The sequence below is a fragment of the Euprymna scolopes genome, chromosome 10 (genome assembly GCF_053919585.1).
Source record: "Euprymna scolopes isolate OS-2025 chromosome 10, ASM5391958v1, whole genome shotgun sequence".
NCBI classification, from domain to species: Eukaryota; Metazoa; Mollusca; class Cephalopoda; order Sepiida; family Sepiolidae; genus Euprymna; species Euprymna scolopes.
In genome coordinates, this window is record NC_136491.1 from 42732393 (window position 1) to 42757771 (window position 25379).

The 25379-nt window shown below is 33.8% G+C and overlaps 1 protein-coding gene across 1 annotated transcript in view; it reads left to right on the forward strand.

Moving 5' to 3' along the window:
* The window catches only part of LOC145285945 (solute carrier family 53 member 1-like), a 141778-nt gene that overhangs the window by 59747 nt on the left and 56652 nt on the right, over positions 1-25379 (forward strand). Inside the window, exons 2-3 of the mRNA XM_080134453.1 lie at positions 8581-8632; positions 24598-24699. Coding sequence (XP_079990579.1) covers positions 8581-8632; positions 24598-24699 — 154 coding nt within the window. The remainder of the gene's footprint in view (positions 1-8580; positions 8633-24597; positions 24700-25379) is intronic.

A 25379-nucleotide genomic window follows, 5' to 3' on the forward strand; every position in this document is an offset into this window, starting at 1 on the left:
TTTATAACAAATATATTTCAGAGATATACTCCATCTTCAGTGTGTTGTTTTTTTTTTTCTTTTCTTCTTTCTTGCCATGTTGTAAAATTGGAAAGAAAAGTCTGTTTGTAAAGATCCGCGCGTAGTTTTCAGCGGTTGTATTTTGAAATGTTTGAACTGTGCGTAGGCAACGCGAGAATAACGTGGCTCTTTACAAACAAACTTTTCTTTCTCCAACTTTATAACATGGCAAGGAGGAAGAAAAGGAAAAAAAGAAACAAAACAACATACTGAAGATGGAGTATATCTCTGAAATATATTTGTGATAAATTTCAAACAAGTAAAATATTTGCTTATTTTCCTAATATTACGTTGTGATTTGGCTTTCAAGCGCACTTGATGCGTATTTTATTTTATTCCTCACCTTGTGTCTATCCTCTTTGAAAGGAGGTTGGTTGGTTAGTTGTTTTTGTATTATGGCATATCAACCCTTTTCGGGTTATTTAATGCCGAATCCAAAGATTTTGAAGAAAATTTTTTTAATAGAATATATTTGTTGTTTTCACGTCGGTTTCTATTTAACCCATAGTTGGGACCCTAACAGGTACTACCACGCCGGGTCAGAGTGGACCTGGGAGCAATGGTAATTAAAGGGTGGCTCCACACTCCCCAAAGCCCACAAGCTGGGGCCTCACCACTGGATATAGTTTAAGGTCATATCCAGCACCCCCATTGAGGGACTTTTACCCTCTGCAGAGAGGCAGTCGGCGTATTCTAATGCCCCACCGACAGGGCCTTTGAAAGGAGGTAAATAAAATAAAGTTAGTCATGTGTATATGTTTACATCTTTGCATATACAGGATTCGCTCCTAAACTAATTACCCAGTCATGAATTTTGCTACACATGCTACACATAATAGGTCGGAATGTGGGCTATATTTAATTGAATTTAGTTTATGCATGCTATAATTTAGTTTATGTATGATACCTTCGATTTTTGTGAAATTGTAGGTATTAGACATTAATTAATAAATATTCGCTAAATTTCAATTTTATAGGAGTCTTTCATAATTTATTCGTGTGTGTGTGTAATTTGTTCGCTTGTATAGACATAAATAAGGTTTAATTCTTTCTTTTTCCCGTGGCTGTTCCATTAGTTGTGTGATAGAAATTTTGACTGAAAAGTTAAAAGTAACTTTTATCTGGGATTCGAATTGTGCAATTGATCAGTCATCTTCCACATTCATGATCCCCAAAGAAAGATAGTAAATTATAACAAGTGAAGCATGCACAGTGAACGAGGCATAAAAAATTACTAGGTTCAGCATCCCCCCACCATTGTGCCCCAAAGCTCCCAGGGGACATCAAATCTTGGTAAACATGAACAAACGATGTAGTTTTAGGCTTTAACATATGTAAATTTGAGTTCTGCACCATGCAAAAAAAGAAATTACCAAGTCCATCATTTGCCCCCCCCCCGCGCCATTTAACTCCAAAAGTCCTTAAGGCCTTAACATATTTAAATTTGAGTTCAGCTCCATGCAAAACTGCTAAATAGACATACACACAGAATTTTGGACAAATATGGTGAAATGAAGTGTTTTTATTAGCCCATAAAGAGCCCCTGAGCATACCCAAGAGTTATCGTGAAGCATAAACAAACAAAATTATATAGACATCAGTTACAACTTTTTAGAAAGTTTTATAAAAATTCAAGGCATCAATTTTTTTATAATAAGCACAAAAGTGTCAATTTTAGCCATTTTAATCTGAAAGCACCCCTCCCCCTAGGAGGCAACCAGAGTTTTCTTGGAAAATCCGTTCTGTTACTTTTTTACTCATATCACGTTTAATGTTTGTGCAAAATTTCAAAAAATTCCAAGGCGTAGTTATTGAGAAAAGTGCGGACAGACATACGGATGAATGGACAAGGGTGAATTAACAGGTCCACCCTCCTTTTGTTGGGTGACCAATAAAATGGATATAAATTAAATAAAAAAATATAATATTGTATATATATATATATATATATATATATTATACTAGCAGAGACACCCGACATTGCCCAGGATTGAATGAGAACCAACGAATGTTTTACATTTCCATATTTTTATTGTCATCGGAATCTGTGAAATCACCCATTTTTCAATCAAATCGGTGCACGAGGGGAAAACTCATATGCCTCTCACTGTGACATAGTTCACAATACATTGCAGTCTACATTGCACTGTAGAGAACCTACTGTTGATTTTATTAAATTTTTATACATAATGGCTTGAATTAAAGTTTAAAATGCAAAAGTCAAATATCGTACTTCAAGTGTGTTCCAAAGAGAAACATTCATTTTGAATAGGCCCCTGTCATATCCAAGAACCTACTGTTGATTTTATATGCCGGACCTTTCTGCTTGTGTGGTAATAAAACTTCTCAAATGCATCTGTGATGTTAGGCTGTATAAGGTATTAACTTGGTCAAAATCTCTTGTCCCTCCTTTCAATGGATATTTTTGATTATCAATACTTATTGAAGACATTCTGACACAAACCCTATCTAAGAATACTGCCAGATACATAAAGTACATTTGTGTGCTGATTTCATAAAATCAGCCCAGCCGTTTCAGAGTTTATAGGGAACAAGCTCACATGCATACACAAAGTTCATTTATATATATATATATATATATATATATATATATATATATATATATATATACTAGCCTGGGTGGCCAGCGTTGTCCGGATGTTTGAAGGTGTGTGTTGAGCAAAAAAAAAAAAAAAAAAAAAAAAAAAAAGTGATAGTAGGCAGGTAGGCTTGAACCCATACTGCAAACGAGGAAAAGAATGTGGAAACAAAAAAAAACGTGACATCTTTGCTGTTGCACCCATCACCAAACCGGAAGTGACATAGGTTTAAATTAAGGCTAGTCAACCAAAAAGAAGACAATGGCTTTTGAAAATATCAGCGAAAAAAGCAACCCCTCCCTGTAGAAAAGTGTGCAGTTGAGGGTGAAGGAATTAATATTTCGATATTTGTCGTCTGAAGGGTCTAGCTTCAAAACGATACCAATCGCCTCTGTTGAAAGTTTTAGGCAGACATATATACATACATACATACATACATACATTTAAACAGACAGGTGAGATTTATATTATAGATGACCATACCAATTAAGTTTCTTGCTCAGCACAAATCTCCCCATTCTGTCCAGATTTAATCCTCCTTTAAAGGTCATCAGAACCAAGCCTGCCTTCAAGACTTGTTTTACACTCATCCTATGATTCTCATGTCATTTCTTTCCATGCAACACATGTCCTCAACCCTCATCAGAACTAAACAAAGAGATGGACATCTCATTTTACTAAGCTTGTGATTTTGCAGTGAGATGAAAGGAGGTGGAAACAAAGGTGATAAAAAGAAAGAATGCAACAAAAAGAAAACAACAAATTATCTGATTAGTTTTGTAGTTTTGGTGCCAATTCCTCCTTTTCGTTGAGTGTTAAAAAAAAAAAAAGCTCTCAGACTTGATTGCGAATCAGGATAAGTTGTTTCTGTTTTTGCAGAAACAGATTTCAATTAGTCATACATAAGAGTTTCTAGCCACACCCTGTTTTTTTCCTTTTAAATTAGGTTGAAGGTACACAAACATAGCCGGCCGTACCTAAATGTATTTGCACATAAATGTTATTTGTTTTTGCGATACGTTTCGAATGAATTCAATTATTTACGAAAGTGCATTTTTTCCTAACCAATTTGGTACCCTCATATGGGAAGCGGCATATATATTGTTTTTAAAATATAATTATCTACTGACACGTGTTTCGTCGTCTACGACTCATCAGAGTGGCTGAATCTAGCGAGATTTGCACACACACACACACACACACATAATCTATAACACTAACCAACAATGATCTTAAAGTGGATTCGGTTGTAAAGCCCCAATTTAAGGGTTTTAGGAAACATGAAGTCATTCCTTGATTGCCACTAGTTTCATCTATGAGTTAAATAGAAACTATCGTTAATAGACAATTTATTTTATGTCCTCCTCTCCAAGAGGTTAGACACAAGGTCGGATGTAGGTTTCTTCAGTGGAATGAACTGGATTTGAACCTGCTACGTTCAGGTTTTTCAGTTCGTGTCGCACCGTCACTTCCATATTTATAGACAATTTATTTATAAAATTTCATCTACAAAAATGGATCTAAAAAATCATTTTTTATAAATGCTATTGTGAAGTGTCTGATCTCTGCTTCCTTTGTTTCAGCTCATTTGACTCGTTGGTCTAGTGGTCTCAATTAATTTGCTGTCTTCATGCCTTGTTGTATAACGGCGTCTTGTTTTAGAAACTTTTTTTCTAAGAACTGCAGGTTTGTGGAACTCTCTTCCTGCTGACTGTTTTCCTCCTACCATGGTATTTTCAAAACTAATGCCAAAAAGCATCTCCTGTCTTTGCGATAATCATCTTTCATTCTTATTAGTTTTGTATACCAAATGGCTTCATCTCTTGTCTGGAGCAATTGTCATAAAAACAAATGAAGCATGCATGGTGAGTGCACAGTGAACGAGGCATAAAAAAAAATGACTAAGTTCAGCATTTGCCCCCTCCCCCATTTAGCCCCAAAAGTCCTGGTGAAAGTTTTAGGCCTTAACATATGTAAATTTGAGTTCTGCACCATGCAAAAAAAAGAAATGATTAAGTCCATCATTTGCCCCTCCCCTCCCCATTTAGGCCCAAAGGTCCCCAAGGCTTTAACATATTTTGATTTGAGTTCAACATCATGCAAAACTGCTAAATAGACATACACACAAAATTTTGGACAAATATTGTCAAATAGTCCCAAAAATGGAGTGTTTTTATTAGCTCTAAAAGAGTCCCTGGGACACACCCAAGAGTTATCGCGAAGCATAGACAAACAAAATTATATCGAAATTAGTTAGAACTTTTCAGAAAGTTTTATAAAAATCCAAGGCATCAATCTTTTAAAAAAAAAGCATAAAAGTGTCAATTTTAGCCATTTTAACCTGAAAGACACTCCTAGGGAGGGGGGGGCAACCGGAGTTTTTCCGGAAAATTTGTTCTGTTACTTTTTTACTCATATCATGCTTAATCTTTGTGCAAAATTTCAAAAATTTCCAAGGCGTAGTTATTGAGAAAAGTGCAGACGAACGGACAAGGGTGAATTTACAGGTCCACTCTCCTTTTGTTGGGGGAACCAAAAAACTGTTTACATGCTATGTTTATAAAATATACGTATAAAAAGTAAATTAACATGCAAACCAATCATATCCAAAACATGTGTGATTTCGGCATAAAATGACCCAGTTTGGTTGACATGTCGTAAAATTCAACAACTAACTTGATCTAACATTGTTTTTGAAATGGTTTTGCATTTTACGTATGTTACATGTGCGCTATCCAAATAAAAATATATAATAAAAATAATTATTAATATAATTAATAATTATAACAAAATAACAATACTTAAAATATTATACAATAATATAAAATATAAAAAATGATAAATTACTTAATTAAAAGATTATATTAAATATAAAAAAAAAGTATTACTTAAGAATTTGAATGAAAAATGTTTTTTTAGCGTCTCTGGAGACTTTTAAAAGATGGAACAAAAAATATTCTTTTTTGTTCTTTCTGGAACCTTCTCTAGCGATAACTATAAATAGTGAATGATCGTTATTTTTAACTCAGTTATAACACGATGTTGGGACGCAATGAGCGGCGACCACCTATTATAACTCCGACCGAAGGAAAACACAAGAAAACTCGAGTTATTTAAAAAGCCAATGAACCAAACAAGATATAGAGAAAGATCTCTTTCATCAATAGTAAATATAGATTTTTCTGAATTATATTTGACCAAAAAGCATTTATGTCTAAAGATAAAAACAAACATTACTATAAAAAAATTTACTTCTAATAAAAGGGAAATAACTAGAAAAGAGTTATCTCCCTTATACTATCGATTATAAACAGCTTATTTGACATTTCGTTTTCTTTACTATTTAGTATCTGTTCTTCAGATGCTGCACTTCCATTTCTTGTCCTCTTTCGGTGGAAGAGCAGTCCTTCACGACTGAGACAATTTTTATTCTTGTACCTTTTCTCCACGTTAAAAAACAACCCTGGTGTCTAACTCTGTCCTGTGGGGAGGCATTGTAAATAGATACTATTTTGATTTTGTTTCTCTTTTTCTTTGTTAATAAAAATTTGTTTTTCTTTTCAAAATATCTTTTTTTTACTCTTTTATTTTTCATTGATATGTTTACGGTGTTCCGTTACCCCTAGACTAGGAACAAATCTGTTACATATTAACGTGGTAGACTAGGAACAAATCCGTAACAGTGCGCAGTTCAAAACTTTCAGTGTTTCCTTCTCACAGAGATTGATTATGCAGTTGACAAATTTGGCTATCAGTACATCTTCATGTGAAATTCCTCTTTACCCATAATAATTTTGTTTTTCTGGATGGCAAAGGTGTTTAAGTTGTCAAGAAGTTTTGTTACCGTGATAGTTATATTGGAGCACACAAAGTGGAGCAGGTGCTCGTGTGATTACAAGAGTAGGGAGTGGATAAAGTAAGTTCAGGCAACTTCTGTCATTACCAAATAGCAGAGCATTATCACTGTATGGAAGTGAAACGTGATCAGTGAGGGTTGAGGACATGTGTTGCATGGTGAGAAATGACATGAGAATAATACATTAGATGTGTAATACGAGTCTTAAGACAGGCTTTGTTCTGATGACCTCAAAACAAGATTAAATCTGAACAGTGTAAAGAGATGTGTGCAAAACAGGAGACTTTGATGGTATGGTCACGTTGAAAGAATGGATGAGTTTTTACATCTGTTAAGGTAGCATATTCAGTTCACAGGGGAAGGCCAAAGAAAATATAAGAGTGATAAAATGGATTTGACAGAAATAAAGACCTGGCCAGAGATAGGTTAGTTTGGAAGTCAATTTCTCAACGCAAGCATGTTAAACGGATGTTAAACTGAAAATGAAGATGATGCCAATGATGCCCTGGGTTTGACACAAAACTGTATTCTAGCAGTGAATCCCCCAATTTGGGAGCTTTGAAGCATAGGGAGTTACCCTTTAGTTGTTACTATCCCCACTCCTCTCCAAATTCGCTCTAATACAAATATTTTTAAGATTTATCATATTGGAGTTATCAAACTTGGTGGCCTTTTTCTATATACTTAGTTATGTCCCCTGTCTTGAGTGGATATTCAATTTGGCATCCGGCCAACTTTTATTCTACATTGTAGGAAGTACGAAGTGAACTAACACATGGGTTAAATGAATGGAAACTATCGTTTACAGGTTATCTGTTTACAAAATATGATTGCAAAAAAAAAAAAAATCGACCTACAAACCAAATTGTATACAAAACATGTACGATTTCTGCGCACAATAACTCAACAACCAATCAATTCAACTGCTTCAGATTTAGATGAATTATCTCCCTTTGCTTCAGCATATTATCAATGGTATGGTTAGGTTAATCAACAAAGGGAATGACAAGCACATCAATTATCTTACCCTAAGTAATGATAGTAGCTGTCAGAACCTTATCTATGGCTTCAATAGAATCTATCATTTACAGATTATTTATTAAGAAAATATCCGTCTACAAAAAAAAAGATCTACAAATGAGTATTCAATACGTGTATCATTTCAGCATAAAATGATGATTGACATGCCATGAAACTCAACAATCAACTAACATTGTTCTGTTATCTCTACGTGACCCTTTGCTCATTGTGATTATTTTGTAACTTTTAATTGTAAGCTAGCCTAGATGTTGATGCAGGGAATCTGCAATGAATCCCATTACTTCAATGGGAATATCTCCTGAGGATCATGCGATAACCTTCGTTTGTCATCGGTAATCGTATCAGAATCTGGGGAAAATATTGAAATCGTCTCATCATTAGTTTTCATCTATGCATTAAATAGACTCTGTCATTCACAAACTATTAACAAAATCTACTTTATTCAAAAGAAGTTGATTTACGGACCAATCAAAAGAAGTTGATCTACGGATCAATCCTATACAAAACGTATGCACGGTTTATACCTACAATAATCCAACAACTAAACAGCAATTGTAAAAAATTATTAAATACTGGCAGAACACAATTATTAAAGGCTTAACAATGTTTTCAGGATTTTTTTTTTGATTTTTTTATTATACATGCATAATACCTCCAACCAATAGTGGGGAAGAGCAGTTGTTTCAAACCCGACTGTTCTTTTACATGGTTCAGAAAACAGAAAGAGTGTATCAGCTTATCTGCTGCATGTCTCTAGTAACTTACTGTTTGATGTCATATTCTGACATGTAGCCCTAATTCTAATCTTGACTTCTAATGGAATTTTCCACTTCCCTGCTTACTCTAATTTTATTTGGAAATTTCCATTTTTTTTTTTTTTTAACAATAGTTTTACACATCTATTTCTGATATCGTTATATTTATACTACATTTTAGCCAGTGTGCATTCCAACCTTTAGATGTCCTGTTTATTTTTGTGTACAGTGATCTTGGGTGAAATGAGTTTTCTATTTTTCTTTTCAGTCGATGAAAGAAATGTTATATGCAGCTCAGGAAGAAGCGCCATCACCTGAAGGTTAGCATTGAAAAAAATTTGTTTTATTTTTTGTTTTGCTTTTCTTTCCTTTTTTTTTTTTTTCAGGTAAAATGGCTGGCAGAAGAAATTAGACATATGCGTTATGAACTTTTGGAAGGAATTAGAAATTTTGAGAAAGCTGCTAGAATTTTTTTAAATAAACTGTATTTGTGTATCCAGGGATTCAGAGACTAAGACGCTATGACACTGCAAAAGAGAAAGTGACCAACACTGATCTCAAATTGCATGTCATCGTAACTTTTTTTTTCTTTTTTTTTTTTTTTTTTTTATTGCATTTTCACCCCAAACAAGGCACAGTGCCACTTAGATGTAAGGGGCTACTATCTGGGACATAATTGCAGGGATAAAATGTAGGTAGTTTAGCAGCAAGATATCAGTTCACATTACACTTGAACTTCTGCATGTCAGTAGAGTTGAGGAAGCAGAAATCAGAAGGGAATTTCAAAGTCCAGCAGTTCTGGGGAAGAAACTATTAGAGTAGAAGGCTTTCTTACATCTAGGGATCTCTACTGTGTAGGGGTGGGACTTTGCTGCTTGTCAGGTTTGACTGGGGTATTTACATCAAGGGGGGTACAAGGGCTTGTAGTTCGTCAGAGCATCTACTATTAAAATACTAGTAAAACAGGCAGAGGGATGCAATATTTCATTGATGGAACAGAGGCTGAAACCTAGCTGACAGTTCGGGACCTATTAGGTTAGCAACTCTTTTGAACCCTGTCCACAAGTGAGAGAGACTAGTAGCAAATGCACTAGCCTAAATGTGACAACAGTATTCCATACTTGGGCCTACCTTCCTTGCTGCAGCCATGGCAATGCCCTCAGTGTATCTAATGGTGGGAACCTGCTGATCCAACCAACTTGTGAGGGGGAAATGATAATTGAGGGGGAAATGATAATTATATTAGGTTGAGAAATAAACAATGGGTCATTTTTCAGTTTGACTAATGGCCGTTGAAAAATGATTCGTTGAAAAGGCTGGAGAACTCAGTGTTAGTGATTTTTGCGACCATGAAAGGTTCATTTGCTTGATTACCCCATCCAAAGTGTTAATTACTTTAATATACAAGATTTTTGGGGGGGTGGGGGTGACTTTTTATATTTTGTTTAGTGGTTTTTAAAAAAAATTTTTTAGCAAATCTTTTCTTTTTTTTTCTTTTTTAGAGACTTGAAATTTTTTAGCATCATTTTTTTCCCCCCTATTTTTAGCAACTTTTAAAATTTCTTTTAGCAGTGTTTTTTATTTGAATGAATTGTTCAAAGTGAGTCATTTTCTAATGTTTTCTACATTTAAATACTTTTTTGTGACTTAAAAATCTTCTTTTGAATTTTTTGGACTTAATTTCTTCTGCAAATTTTCAACTTTTTGTTACTTTTTGAAAAAAATCTTTTTTACGTTTTAGCATAATTTGATTTTGATTTTTAAAAAGTAAAAAATCAGTTACAAAATCAAATGAAAAATTGATTTTGTTTTTCTGACTTAATATTTTTTTAGACTTAGTCTATTTTTAATTCTTATTTTTTTTGTGATTTTTCTTTTTATGTTTTCTGAATTTTGATGCCCAACAAGATGTACCTGAAGAAGGTTGGAGGTTACATTGGTTGAAACACTAAAATAATAACCGAGACTAGCAGAACCTTTGGAAATACCACAGTGGACTTTTTCATATGTAATATGCTGGCATTGTGTGAATGTTCAGCATAAATAGAGATGCCCTGATATTATTGTAACTCTTTTGTTAAACTGCAAAAGTATTTATCTAAGCTAGTAGGGACGCCCAGTGTAGCCCGGTCATAAAATATGCTTAAATATATTTTAATTTATGCAGATTTTGTATATATTATTATAGTCAATTTTGTATCGATTCTTATATATTATAAAGTTGTGATTACAAAATAAAAAATATATCCCTATGACTTTGCTGCACTAGCTTAAACCGAAACCAAAACTTATGAAGAAAAATATATACATATATATTGATTTCCTTCAACTGTAGTCGAAACTGAAACCAAAACTTATGAAGAATTCTTGGTAAAATTATTTATTACAAGAAATAGAAGGTCATAACAATTAAACGACAGTCACTCAGCAGCAAAAAGATGTAAGTGTGACACACAAAATAACACGCATGCTATCGTATTAATATAAGCAAGATGAGTAGAGTAGTCTATCATATTAATACATAGATGAAACGATTCTATGATTAATCTCTGTTTATTATTATTTATATGTATTTTAGGTCAAAAGTGTGGTTGATTTCTAAATTATGTATAACTAGTTCATTTAATGTTTCACTGTCTAAAACGTTCATATTCAAACCCCTGCATCTTAAAACTATTATAATGTATTTCATTGTCTGGATAATTATTTGATTTTGGATTTTTTCAATCAGTGTTATTCATGTTTTTTCTTTTTTCTTTTTTGCTTTGTCCGTCCTTAGATACAATCATTTTACTGAATTACAAAAGTTTGTCTAATCATTCCTGAAAAGAGTCCACTTTCTTTTCCTTTTGTGCTTTCACACAACTAAAAATACAACTAATTTTCTCACTTAATTGATTATCTGAAAGATAATCTTCTGTCCATTCCAACTCGTAATTCATTATCTCAACGTCTGTTTGCTATTAACGCTCTTCAACTCTTTTACTTCAAACCACCAATTGAAATATAGTGTGGGCTGGGGGCGTTTAATTAAAGTGACGCCATAATTACAGATCTGCACTATTTTACATGCCTTCATAAGTGGTGACTCCTTTGTAAATAGAATTTTAAGAAATGCACAATTTTACATGCACATGTAATATATGTATGAGTGGCAGCGTGGCATTGTGTATGTGTGTTGGTTTACCTTGAATAGCAGTTCATTTCTGTCCGCCTGACCATAGCTAGTGTATAGAAATGTATGTGAAAGATGAAGAAAGCTGGTATGTACATCATTGAGGGGTTTTTTAACCTCCCTGCCAGCCAAAGATACAGTTAATTAGAAGTTCTTGAGTTCTCCCATGCAGTTGTGGCCGGCTTAAGGATTCTGAAGGAAACTGATCTTGTTGATCAGGTCTCATAGGATTTACTAAGTTGGCATTGACTTATTATTTTTATATGTACATGTTACTTGGAAACGATTTTCATTGGTTGAAAATATTTTGAGTTAACACCTTCCTGTTAAACTTGTTTGCTTTTGGAAGTATTTAAGAAAGCTAGTTCAAGACGAAATAGAAAGGAGATAAGCTATTCAAGCCATTTGCATTTTAGCATTTGTTGAAACTGCTTCTCAGTATCAAACACAGCCATCAGACTAAACATACACACTCGTCTGTTTCTACCTAGAAAAAATTTTGCTTTCTAGTAATCCCTGGTGATTTAGACATGGTAGGTATATATATATATATATATATATATATATATATATATATATATATATATATATATATATATTAGTGGGTTAAAGGTGTGTTGATAATTATTGTTAACCTCTTTCCTTTAAATTTTTTTTATTACCTGTTCAAAATGTGGCTGTTTTTTTTTTTTTTGTTTGTTTCTTTTTAATTTGCTTAACAATCTCTTTTATGTTCAATTATTTGAATATTCTTGGTATAGGAATTATGTATACGCACATTTGCAACTTTGAATGATGTAGAAATAAACTAATGAAAAAATATTATTTTATATTTTGAAACCACATTTGCTAAAAAAAGGGAAAAATTACTTCTTTAGAAATAAGTATGAGAAAAAAAACATAGCAAGATTTAACACATTGCACAATAAAGTAAAAGTTCTTGAGACTTTAGGAAATTATTAAAAAACAAAATGTCTTAGGCGAATAAATTTAATTTCAGTGATAGAATGAAACAAAAACTGTTCAGACTGCCTATCCCATGAATACTCTGTATAATCAGGGAAGAGTTTAAGGATTTAGTTTAATTGTTTACACATTTATAACCTAAATTTCTTAACATTAATGCAAAGATGTTTTATTAATCCGGGGGAAATTATATTTCATTTTGAAATAAATTTAAATTTGTATAAAATGGAAATTTAGTAAAAAAAAAAAAAAAAAAAAAATTAAAAAAAAAATAAATAAATAAATAAAAATAGAATAAATGCGTCCATTTTTTTTTTTTTTTTTTTAAGTTAAAAAAATTTTTTTAGCAATTTTATTTAGTAGAACAAAGAAACAAGATTGATTGAATTAAATGTTATGAAAACTATTTTTTATATCCAGTTTCATTGTATGTAGAGAATTTTTTTTTTAAAACCTCTTTCCTTTCAGTTTTGTTTGATTAATTATACCTTTTATATTTGATTATCTGAATATTCTCTGGACAAACATTGCACACATATATGCATAGAATTTAAGGAAAGAATAAAATAAATATCTAAGTTTATTTCTTTTATTTGTGACTAGTCTGCGGGTCCGCCATTGCTCGGGTGTTTGGAGGTGTATGCTGAGCAAAAAAAAAGAAAAAGTGGTAGTAGGCAGGCTCAAACCCGTATCGCGGAGGAAAAGAATGTGAAAAAAAAAAAGAAAAACGTGACGTCTTTGCCGTTGTGTCCAACAAACCGGAAGTGGCAAAGGTTTAAATTAAAGCTAGTTAATCGAAAAGAGGGGATGACTTTCGAAAACATCAGCAAAAATGCAACCTTTCCTTGTAGAAAAGTGCCTGGTTGAGGGTGAAGAAATTAATGTTTATAGTCAGTTTTTTTATATTTGTCGCCTGAAGCATCAAACTTCAAAATGGTTGCAATCTTGTGAAAATTTGTCGCATCTGTCAAAAGTTTTAGGCAGACATTACAAACATACATACATTTAAACAGACAGTTGAGATTTATATTATAGATTATGCAAGAAAAAAAAACCATTTTCATTTACATTTTACAAAACGTACCACAAGTGTTGCTCCCACTAATCAAAAAAATAATAGTAATTTGCATTTAGAAGTAAACATAAAAACAAACACGGAATGAGACTTATCACCCTGCACAAAGAACTAAAAGTTTGGTTATCGTCAAAATCAGTGCTCGGAACAATCAAGCTACCGGAAATTGATACGGTTGATGTAAATAAAGAACGGAGCAGAAGCTTAACATGAAAAACAAAACCATATATTTATTTCAAAATATTACTTTAGTTTTAACATTTCTTGTGTTATTATGAAAAACTTCTTGTATTATCAAATAATAAAATATAAAGAAAATTTTCAATTTTTACATTTCTATAAAGTCTTTTTGAAATAATTTATTAAATATTTTTACACTTATTGTTATCACTTTTATTATTATTATTATAATAATAATAATAATAATTATTGTTATTATTATTAATCAATTATTATATCCCTATATAATATTTTGATTGCAGAAATTCCCCTCTGGATCAAAGTACTGTATGTTTTCAACAACAGATGCCACATACAAATTCAATACATCTGCCCTAACAGCCACTATATTATGTAGCTTACAACCACCATTTCTGCCGCATTCACTCGTGATAATAAAATGCTACATTGCATCTGATGAGCAACATCAACACAATCGCCACATCTACAGAGGAAGAAATTCCTATTTTTCTCTCTCAATATTTAGTGCTCTCACGGCTTCTAGTTGAGACTGGGTCAAATTCTATATTTTCCTACAATATTGTGCTTGCACCACCATTAACTGGTTATTATACACATAACATAATTTTTCCATTTCCCCAATTCAAAAATAATAAATTCTCCTTTCTCAAATCCCGCCCATTTTGATTGGCTGATACTTGACTATTCACAGATTCCAGAATCCACTTCTACAATAAATAAACGAACGCTCCAGAAATTATACAATACTAGGGAGGGGGGGGGTAACCGGTGTTGCCCGGGTGTTAAGAGGTGTGTGTGTGTGCTCGGGCGGGGGTGGGAGGAATCAAAACATAAGAATAAGCAAAGTAAATATTTAAAAAAAAAAATAAATGTTAAAACTTTAAAAAATCGAAAAAAAAAAACTAGCATAAGGCAAACGAACGATGTTAAATGTAAAAACGGGAAAAACAAAAAAAGAAAACACGAATGTGATGGAAAAAGAAAACAGAAAAACGACCGTTAAAGCTTCTTTAAAAAATCTGAAAAATAAAAACAAAAAAAACACTGGCTTAAATAACCGTTTCAATATTAAAATTTAAAAAATCGAAAAAAAAGACACCTCACACCACGATTTGAACCAAAAACCTTTAGATAATGACCCCGCTCTCTAAGCAACTGAGCTAAGACGACGTTGACGTAATTGGATCGGTTTTTTTAAATATTTAAACTAAATCATGTTCCGACGTCATTTGCGCATGCGTAAAATCAAACTTGTCATGAGAGGATGGTTTTTGCTGACCCCTCCCTGTAGAAAACTGATGATTTTAGGGTGGAGAAATTAATGTTTTTGGCCAATTTTTCGATATTTGTTGGGCAAAGGTTGGAACTTTAAAATGATACCGATCTCGTGAAAATTTGTGACCCGTGTCAAAAGTTTTTGCAAGACATACAAACACACACATACATACATACATACATACATACATACATACATACATACATACACACATTTTCGCTTTTATATATAAGCAAGGGGTACCCGGCGTTGCCCGGGTGTTTGGAGGTGTGTGTGGTAACTCCGGGAGGCGGGGGGGGGGTTAACAAAAAAAAATTAAGTATGAGGATCGAACCCGAACCGTTGAGGCAAAGTTGTAAATTAAAGTGTGAAAAAAAAATTGTGCGACGTTAACCATTGCCCCACCGCGACATGCTAACGGAAACACGTTTGAATTCATTTAATTACTTGGATTTAGCAGGTGCCCGTTTTAATGAGTTAATGAGGTCAAGTTTGACTGCAGGATTTCATTTACTGCTGAACGCTTTTTTTTCCCCCAAGATGTTATAGGAAAAAGACTAACCCACATGCGGCGAGCAACAAATGTTGAATATTTATCTTCCCGAAATCGAGCAAATTAAATAGACAGGCAAGCTCCGTTGTTAACTATGTGATATAAAAAGTTTTTAAAAGTTATGAAGCGAGCGACCGCTTCTCTGAAAAAAGCCTTTTGTACACACACAGAAAAAGCGAACACACATACATACATACATACATTTTCGCTTTTATATTTATAGATGGCATCGCTCTCTACAGAAAAAAACTATGTTAAAAAAACTAACTAAATTAAACATATTAACCGATTGTCATCGCTTTCTACATATTACAATCATGCTGGATAAAAACAAACAAAATTAAACATATTAACGGATTAGCATCGCTCTATACAGAAGTCAATTTATTTTTTTTGGGGGGGGGGGTAAATTTTTAAATTAGCTCCACCTCCATAATTTTCTTTAACATGACGACTTAATAGGTTTTCGACTATGCTAATTATGAAAATCTCATTTAATTTTGGCAGGGACAAGTACTTTTTGATGATTGGCCATTTTTAACATGAGACGGTTGGGGGTGTCTATTCCGATAGCTGTTCTAAACATGCAGAGGTTGGGGGTGTCTATTCCGAAAGCCGTTCTTAACATAAGGAGGTTGGAGGTTGGCTACAACAACAACCGTACTTTAATTTTTTACGGAGGGCTGCGTCAACGAAGCAACGCCGGTTAATGGGTTCTGCTAGTATAAAATGATTTATTAAATTATTTTCTACACTTCTTGTATCATCACAAACCAAAAAAAAGACTTAAATAAGAAAATTTGAAGACCTAAAAATGTTGTGAAATAATAAAATCATTTTTTATTTACTTTTTTTTTGTTGTTGTTAAATTCCGAATTTTTGCCAATAACCTGGCTTTATCAAGGGGATGTCAGTCCGATTAAGTTTTTTTTTTTTTTCTTCATAATGATGTGATAAGAGGTCGAAACCTCTTGAAGAGAAGATACGAAGAGAAGGAATTTAATAACAAAAAAAAAAAAAAAAATAAATAAAAATGAGGTCTAAACATTTGAAATTTTACATAAAGGGTATTCAGACGTGCAACACGCTTTTTAATCAAATTTGGCTGGCAAGAGGCCAAAGTTTACAGCGTAGACCTTTGCAGATTCTACCAAACTTCTTTGCCAATTTTGGGTCTAAACACTTGAAATTTTAGATGTAGGTTACTTGGACATGGGTCAAACATTTTAATTTAATTTGAGCCTAAAACAAATGTTAAGGGGTCAAAATTGATGTCAAAGTTTTAAAAAAATTTGACCTCTGCAGTCTCTACCAACTTTTCTCTATGGTAGTTGAAGAAGTCTATTATATAGAAAGGCATTACCGTACATATTCAGTTTTTAATATATACATATGCACATAGAGATATGGACAGTACATAGGGCCCGAGCAAAGCTAGTATATATATATATATACTAGCATGGGTGCCCGGCGTTGCCTGGGTGTTTTAAGGTGTATGCTAAGCAAAAAAAAAAAACAAATAAACGGTCAATTTTTTAAACTTTGACCCCTATTATGACCCCTTAAAATTTATTGTTTAGGGCTCAAATCAAGTTATTAAGTTAGATCCATGTCCAAGGAATCTATATCTAAAATTTCAAGTGCTTAGACCCAAAATTGTCAGAGGAGTTTGGTAGAGTTCTCAAAGGTCAAATCGTTGAACTTTGACCTCTTAATCGCCAAATTTCTGCCCGAAAACCGATCACATTGATTTTCCCAAATCTCAGTGCCCTATATATCAAATTTCGAGTCTGTAGGCTTAAAATTGACAGTTATTGCGTAGGGAAATGTGCACACACAGACACACTTTCACTTTTATAGATATATATATATGTGAGAGAGTTTTATCTTTTTTTCTTATTTGTAAGGTCAAGAATGGCTTAGATGCAACATAATATCTGACAACTTGTCTTTGTTAATTTTATCTTAGTTTTTCTTAATATATGCGCATGCATAAAGCATACACGTCATTCGTACAGTATAAGAAAACGATTGTCATGAAAGTTTTAACAAATTCTCAATTTCACGATTTCTATGTTGACACTTTTAGGTCGGTCATTTTTCTACCTCGTCGTCGTCGTCATCATTACTTTTGATTTATAATTCTCTGTGGTGCAACTGAGACAATTCTGTTTTCTCTGGGTTTTACTTTGGTCTGCAAGTTTGTAGCATAGACAGTAGTGACTCCACAAGGAAAGATGAGCGTAATTTTAGCCTGGCCTTTTTTTTTTTTTTTTTTTCTCAATTTTTACACACACACAAACACACACTTCAGTTTTATACCTTTTTAATAAAAAAACTGGATATGTTCTATTTCTGCTGTATTTAAAAGAAGGACTATACGCTGATATATGAAAATATAACAATATATCTTTATTGTCGTTAACGGTTATGGATGGTTGATTGTTAGGAGGGAGATGTATGTTCGGGAATTTAGCGGATTCTATTTTGGCTCAACTTGCCAAATAACAATATCCTTTTAAGTTTTTATTATATAACCATTTGTGACTACCTAAAACGCCTCTTTGAGATAGTATTGTCACTTTAGCCATATAATACCCCAAGAGCGTTTTATTCAGTCATTATCATTTCACTGGATTGGACTGACTGTGATTACACCTGTGTAACCGTTTGCCAAAAATGACCTTTCAAACATACTTTTACATCATACATCATACTTTTAACATTCTTCTTAATGATTAAGTTTTTTGCTTCTTCACAGCAAGTGTATGTATCAGGTTCATAATTTTTATACAAATGACCTTTTAATGCATTTGATAATTATTTATTTCTTACATTTATTGTCTGCTTTACGCTTTTTTTTTTTCAAAATGATTTCTCTGTACACACGGCGTGGACATCCAACAGATACATGTCAGATACGTGTGTGTGTGTGTGTGTGTCCTTAGGATCCTGTCACTAACATCTACATCCGAGTTAAACTTTTCATCTCACAAGATCGGGATCTCAGCTCAGACAGCCTCTGATGTCTCATCTGATTTTGTTATTACTATCGCTTGACGGAATCATTCAACTTCAACGGCGTTTCCTGAATATATTTACTTCCTACTGGAAATCGGACACATCCAATTTAATCTTAGTCTGCTGCCAGAAACTGGCAGCCTCTCTCTCTCTCTCTCTCTCTCTCTCTCTCTCTCTCTCTCTCTCTCTCTCTCTCTCTCTCTCTCACCATCGTTATTTAGCCACCCAAAAAGATAAACAAATAATTGTCATGGCGTTGCTGGTCTGTAGATTTCAATGAATTAGCTAATTTTTTTTTATTATTATTCATTTTCCTAATTAATTTCTCCTCGTGGCCCTAGCAGTGATGTCATTCTACAGTATACATTGTGTGTGTGTGTATTTATGGGTGATATATAGTATACATACTAGAATATTCGTCCCAGGATGGGAAAATAATTTCTCTGAACAGAACAGTTTTGCACCACGTGTCTGTCCCCTTATAAAGATTAAAATCATGATTTAATTTTTGCAAAAAATAACGATCACTCCATTTTGCAGATTAAGGGAATATTTGTCCATTCTCCATTTTGAAGAATAGGGGAATATCATTCGTCCATTCTCCATTTTGTAGAATAGGGGAATATCATTCGTCCACTCTCCATTTTGCAGAATAGGGGAATATCATTCGTCCATTCTCCATTTTGCCGATTAAGGGAATATCATTCATCTATTCTGAATGCCTGTTGCTTACCCTTTCTGTAAACATTCTGGGTTATGCTTTAATGAACAGATGATTACACATGTTCACGCATGTCAACATCTACTTTCACACGTCTAAACAACAAGACCAATCCGACCAAAATGTTGCACAAATAACACTCAAGATGAAAACAATAGTCCAATCAATACAAGTAATGTAAACAATCAGCCCTCATCTAAAAAAATTTCAGAACTTTAATCATTTTTTTAAAGTTTGCAAATAATGCATTTTTCCATGGTGAGACAAAAGAAAAAGAAAACATTGATTCTTACTGTATTGTTTTGTTGTTTTATTTCCTTTCTATTTACGAAAAAATATTAGACTACAAAAAATAAAGTGTTTAAACAGTATTTCAATATTATTTGTAGAAAATCCTTCAAACAAAATAAAACTTGCCTCGGTCTACAATGAATTTTTATTTATTTGTTTTTTTTTTTTTTTTAGATGAAATCAAAAATCAATTTCTGTTAAAATATTGTATATTGGCTATTTAAACAATATTTGCAATGTAAATTATTTAACAAGTGTTTGGAAACAAATGAACAACACTTCAATTTTTAAAAATCCACTTAATTAGAACCAAACAGTCTACAGAATATTCCATGTCAAGAAAAACATCTCCAGACTAGTGGTGTATAAACATAGAAAAGTGTGAATAGAATCAGTGGCGCAGATGATTCATGAGGATGACAAGAAAAGATACTCACTAAAACAACTAATCATGGCTACAAAATGATGTTGGAACAGGGAAATATAATGTTACTGATAGCTGACAGAACAATGCGATTAGAACAAACTATATCAAAGTTAGGATAGACAAAACACAGGAAAAAAGTAAATGCAGACTGTGAGGAGAAAAGGAGAAAATGATAAATCACATGACTTCCTGTTTCCATCTTCCACATACGCACTTAGTATCCTTCTCTTAATTGACACTCTTAGTTCTAAGTATAATCTTTAAAGGACATTCAGTGATGAGGCCTCATTTGGGAGCTGTGGAGTTTCCCCTCTTTTTTTTACCACTCCTCCCAGGTTCATTTTGACCCAGAATGGTAATACCTGTTGAAACATATGGTGCTACCAAATTAGGCTGTCTGAATATACTAGCTTCCTGACCATTAAATGCACCAAACATTGATGTCATTGTTTTCTTTTCCTGTCCCTTTGCAAAACTCAATCATGTTCTGCGAAGTCAAAACCAAAAACAATATTTCCTACAAAATAATCTAACCAAACATTATGAATAAATATTTGAAGATATAAATAACTTTAAACATACATTTTGTAATAAATTAATGAATTCGACATTAAATAACTCAAAAAGGATATACCATAAAACTAAACCACCCAATCAAACTCCATGAATAAGTTATTTTTCAATTTTCACCCCAAACAAGGCACAGTGCCACTTTGAAGTAGGGGGCTACTATCAGGGACATAAGTTGCAGGGATATTATTAAAGGAGATGAACAGCAAGATGTCTGTTCACATTACACTTGAACTTCTGCATGTCAGTACAGTTGGTAAAGCAGAATGCCGGAAGAGAGTTCCAAACTCTAGCAGTTCTGGGGAAGAAACTATTGGAGTAGAAAGCTTTCTTACACCTAGGGATCTCTATTGTGAAGGGGTGGGATTTAGCTGCTTGTCTGGTTTGTCAGGGGTATTCACATCGAGGGGGTACAAGTCCTTGTAGTTCATCAGAGCATTCACCATTAAAGTACTTGTAGAACAGGCAGAGGGATGCAGCATTTCGTCGATGAGACAGAGGCTGAAGCCTAGATGACAGTTTAGGACCTATCAGGTTGGCGACTTTCTTTTGAACCCTGTCCAGGAATGAGACAAGTAGCAGATGCACCAACCCAAATGTGACAACAGTACTCCATTCATAGGCAAATGGTGGCCTTATAGAGGTAGAGGACACTTTCAAGCATAAGTAGTTTTCTAGCACGGTAGAGAGAGCCCACCTTCTTCGCAGCAGCCTTGACAATGCTCTCAATGTATCTATTCTAATTCATGTTCCCTGTAAACGTTAGGCTGAGGAGGTTAAAGGAAGTACTTTCAGGTAATGTGTTCTTGACCATTGCTATTGGTGGTAGAGAAGGTTTCTTGTAATTATTGAAGGAAACAAGCTTAGTCTTGGCAGCATTGAATGTGACCATCCATTTTTGTCCCCATTCCATTACATATTCGAGGTCATCCTCTAGTGTTTCTGCCATTTCCTTATATATGTGTTCATTTGTTTTCCCCTTGTGCCTGTTATAGAGAGTGGTGTCATCAGCAAATATACCAATCTCAGAGACAATTTTATCAGGGAAGTCATTTATGAATATCAGGAATAATAAAAGTCCCAGGATAGACACCTGAGGTACTCCCGCATTTATATTATATTGTTTAGATGTATGACTATCGAGGACAACCTGGATTTTTCTCTTATGAAAGAAAGATTTAATTACATTATGTATTCTTCCAGTGATACCATATGATCTAATTTTCCTTAGAAGACCATTGTGCCATACCCTGTTAAAAGCCTTAGATATATCGAGGGCTACTGCTCTACCCTCACTTGTTTTGTCCAGTGAATGGTATATACGTTCAGAGATTCCAGTTAGGATATCTGCTGTGGAACGGACTTGCCTAAATTCATAGTTTGTCGGTCAGGAGTTTAGCAGCTGTAAGGTGATGGACTAGAGCTTGATTTATTAAGGACTCAAATATTTTGGTGAAAAGCAGGAGAAGGCTAATGGGGCGATAATTTAAATTAGAATTTTAATTTAGAATTCTTGAAAACTGGTATCACAGAAGCGGTTTTCCAGCAGTCAGGAAAGTATTTGAAGATATGAAAATAAATTGAAAAAAACTTTTTTTCAAAATTATGAGAATTGACATTAAATAACCCATTTTTAGATAATGTGCCATAAAATAAAGACAACCAAACCAACCAAATTTAAAAAGAATATGGGAAGAAACACAACTGTTTTGAGGGAGGTAGTACACTGGGAGCTATACTAGAATTTTTTAATTATGTTTTTATTAATTAATTCATAAATTTGAATGTAAAATTTTACGATGAATAGAAATGACAATTATGTTATTTATACGTGTACTTTTCTTACCTTTTAACTTTTTTTTTCTTTTTCGGGTATAGACTCTTTTTCAGTGTTTCTTGTTTGTTTGTTTTTTTTATTGCTTTTGTAATTCAATCTGTTCTGATGTTGTGCGTCATCTTTGCTGTCCTTGATTATTGGAGGAGAGGTTTTTCTAGACTGAGGAAATTTTTATTTTGTTCCTATCCAGAGTATTCCTTTTTGGGGAGCTGGATTTTCCCCACATTAAAATCTGACCTTGTGTCAAACTTTACCCTCATGAGGAGGCAAGTAAATAGCAATATAATAGAATCTGCTGGTTTCATAGCTCAAGAAGGGCAAGTACATGCAGTGGCTTTTTAGTGTGGGGGAAAAACATCTCCCCAAAAGGAGGCACTAGATTGGTATCAAAAATATACCTCAGTCTAGAAGGATTTATCTTGCCAAAACATGTCGAAATCCTTTTTTTTTTTTTAATTTTGTTTTATTAAATCATTATTTTATGTTTCTCTGGGCAGCGCTGGGACATTGATCCTGCTAGTGTTATTGATATAGAATAGCACGAAATAACAACGCTTTCTGAAGTTTTATTCTTGTCAAATACAAAGATATATTTTCCCTCTCATAAAGTGAATGGTAGTATTGTCATGAAACTGACCGCATACATACACGCATCGTCTTTCTCTTTGGCGTGCACAATTCAAAAAGAAAGAGAAATGTCTGATAAGTTTATTTGCCACCTATCACTTTGGATTTCTTATACACATAGCTATAGCTCAACTTCTAATGCAAACTGTCACTCAACTTTTACGCGGAAATTTTTTATTCTAATCTTATTTTTACACACATTATCTAAATATTGTTACAGTTGAAAGAAATTTACAACTGATAACGATTTTGTTTCTCAAGTTCTCCAGGAATCAATGTATAAAATTATGTTGTCAGATTTTTAGTGTTGGACCTGATTAGCATTTAAGCTGATATATATTATTCGCTTTTGTGCCAGGAGGTTAGACCCAAAGCCAGGTGTAATTTTGAGAAGTCTACAAAAATGCCTAAGCAGTTCCATCAGCATTCTCCAGGAGGGGCGCCTGAGGCGATTAGCAATAAACTAACACCTTCTCAGAAAGAAGGTAAAGCCTGGGAGCATATACCCCCCCTCACAGGATTAAATATAACTATACCTCTGCTCAACAGCAAAGCCATTGTCGAATTAATTACAAGATGTATCTGTTGTGACCCATTGAGTCATAATCATTGCCATCATGTGTCTCACTTTTATTTCATTAAAAAATTTTAAACTTTTGTTTTTTTTTACAAAGGAATAACCACTATCGGAGAGAAATGATTTAATGATTGAGAAGACATTTCTGTTATATATTTATCATGAACTTTTTTCATAAGTAAAATACTACACTTTTTTTCTTCTATATTTTTCAAATTAATCTGCATATGTGTCTCTCATGTGTATGAACAGACTATGTAATTTGGTTGGAGAGTCACTCATTCTCTACATGCGCACATTTAAAAAAAAAAATTATTGCATGTTCACCCCAAACAAGGCACAGTACAACTTTGATGTAGGGGCCTACTATCTGGAACATAATTTTCAGAGATACTATGCAGGGAGTTGAGCAGCAAGATGTCTGTTTACATTACAATTGAACTTCTGCATGTCAGCACGTCCGGGAAAGCAGGACCCCGGAAGGGAATTCCAAAGTCTAGCAGTCTACTTAGAGTAGAAGGTTTTCTTACATCTAGGGATTTTTACTGTATAGGGGTGAGATTTTGCTGCTTGTCGGGTTTGTCGGAGGTATTTATGGTGAGGAGGGACAATGACGTGTAGTTCATTTGAGCATTTACCATTAAAATACTTCTAAAACAGGCAGAGGGATGCAATATTTCATAGATAGGACAGTGGTTGAAGCCTAGCTAATAATGCAGGACCTATTAGGTTGGCGACTCTCTTTTGGACTCTGTCTAAGAGAAAAAGACTAGTAGCAGATGCACCAGCCCATATATGGACATTAAGAAATGTTAGAGAATGGTTGTATTAATGTAATGAGAGAAATTCATATAAATACATATTTGTTGAAAGCTATCGATGACAAAAGTCTAGAATCCAACTAACTTATTTTATTTATTAGATATAAGAAATACTGATCCAATGTTTTTTTTGTTTTTTTTTTCCAGTGACGGATAGTGCCACAATTGAGCGCTACTTTGCCCGCTTTGATGAACGTTTCTTTCAATTCTGTGATAAAGAACTCACCAAAATAAATACATTTTTTTCTGGTAAGCAAGCTCTGTGGTTTCTTCTGTTCTTGCAACTTGCACTAAATATTTTTTTATTTATTTAGATTTGTTTATTCACAATACAGGGTGGAGCGATAAAGTTGTCGACCTAAAGAAAGCAACACTACTGCTTTATTTTATAACTTTTATTGAAAAAAATCAATTTAGGTAACTTGATTATGTAATAGAGCTGACATCTATTCAATGTAGCCAACTTCAGCCTCAATCACCAACTCAGTACAGGTCCGGAATTGAAAGCATGCCTTTTGCACAAGTGCCAGTAGGAGCTCAGTGAATACTCGGCGGATAACGGCAATCAGATTGGCTTTGGTGTTGGTGATGTTCCTGACATATAACCAAACGAAGTAGTCCAGCGGGTTCAAGTCGAGGAAGGAAGGGGTGGGGCCAGTGAGAGAAGGATATAAAATTATAGCACTCCTTCTGAAGCCAAGCCTGAGTTTCTTTAGACTTCTAAGCCAACTTCGAAGATGTGAGGTGGTATGATGTGGCCCTCACTTGAAACTACACCAAAGACGATAACCGTGGTTGGAAACTTTGTTTTCATCATCCTGGACACATCCCTGTTATTCGTGGCAATCCAGCAATGCATTTTGAGGGGTGCTGGCAATCGTCCCATTGTCATAACTTGGATTGGTAGAGAGAGAGAGCATGAGTTGTAC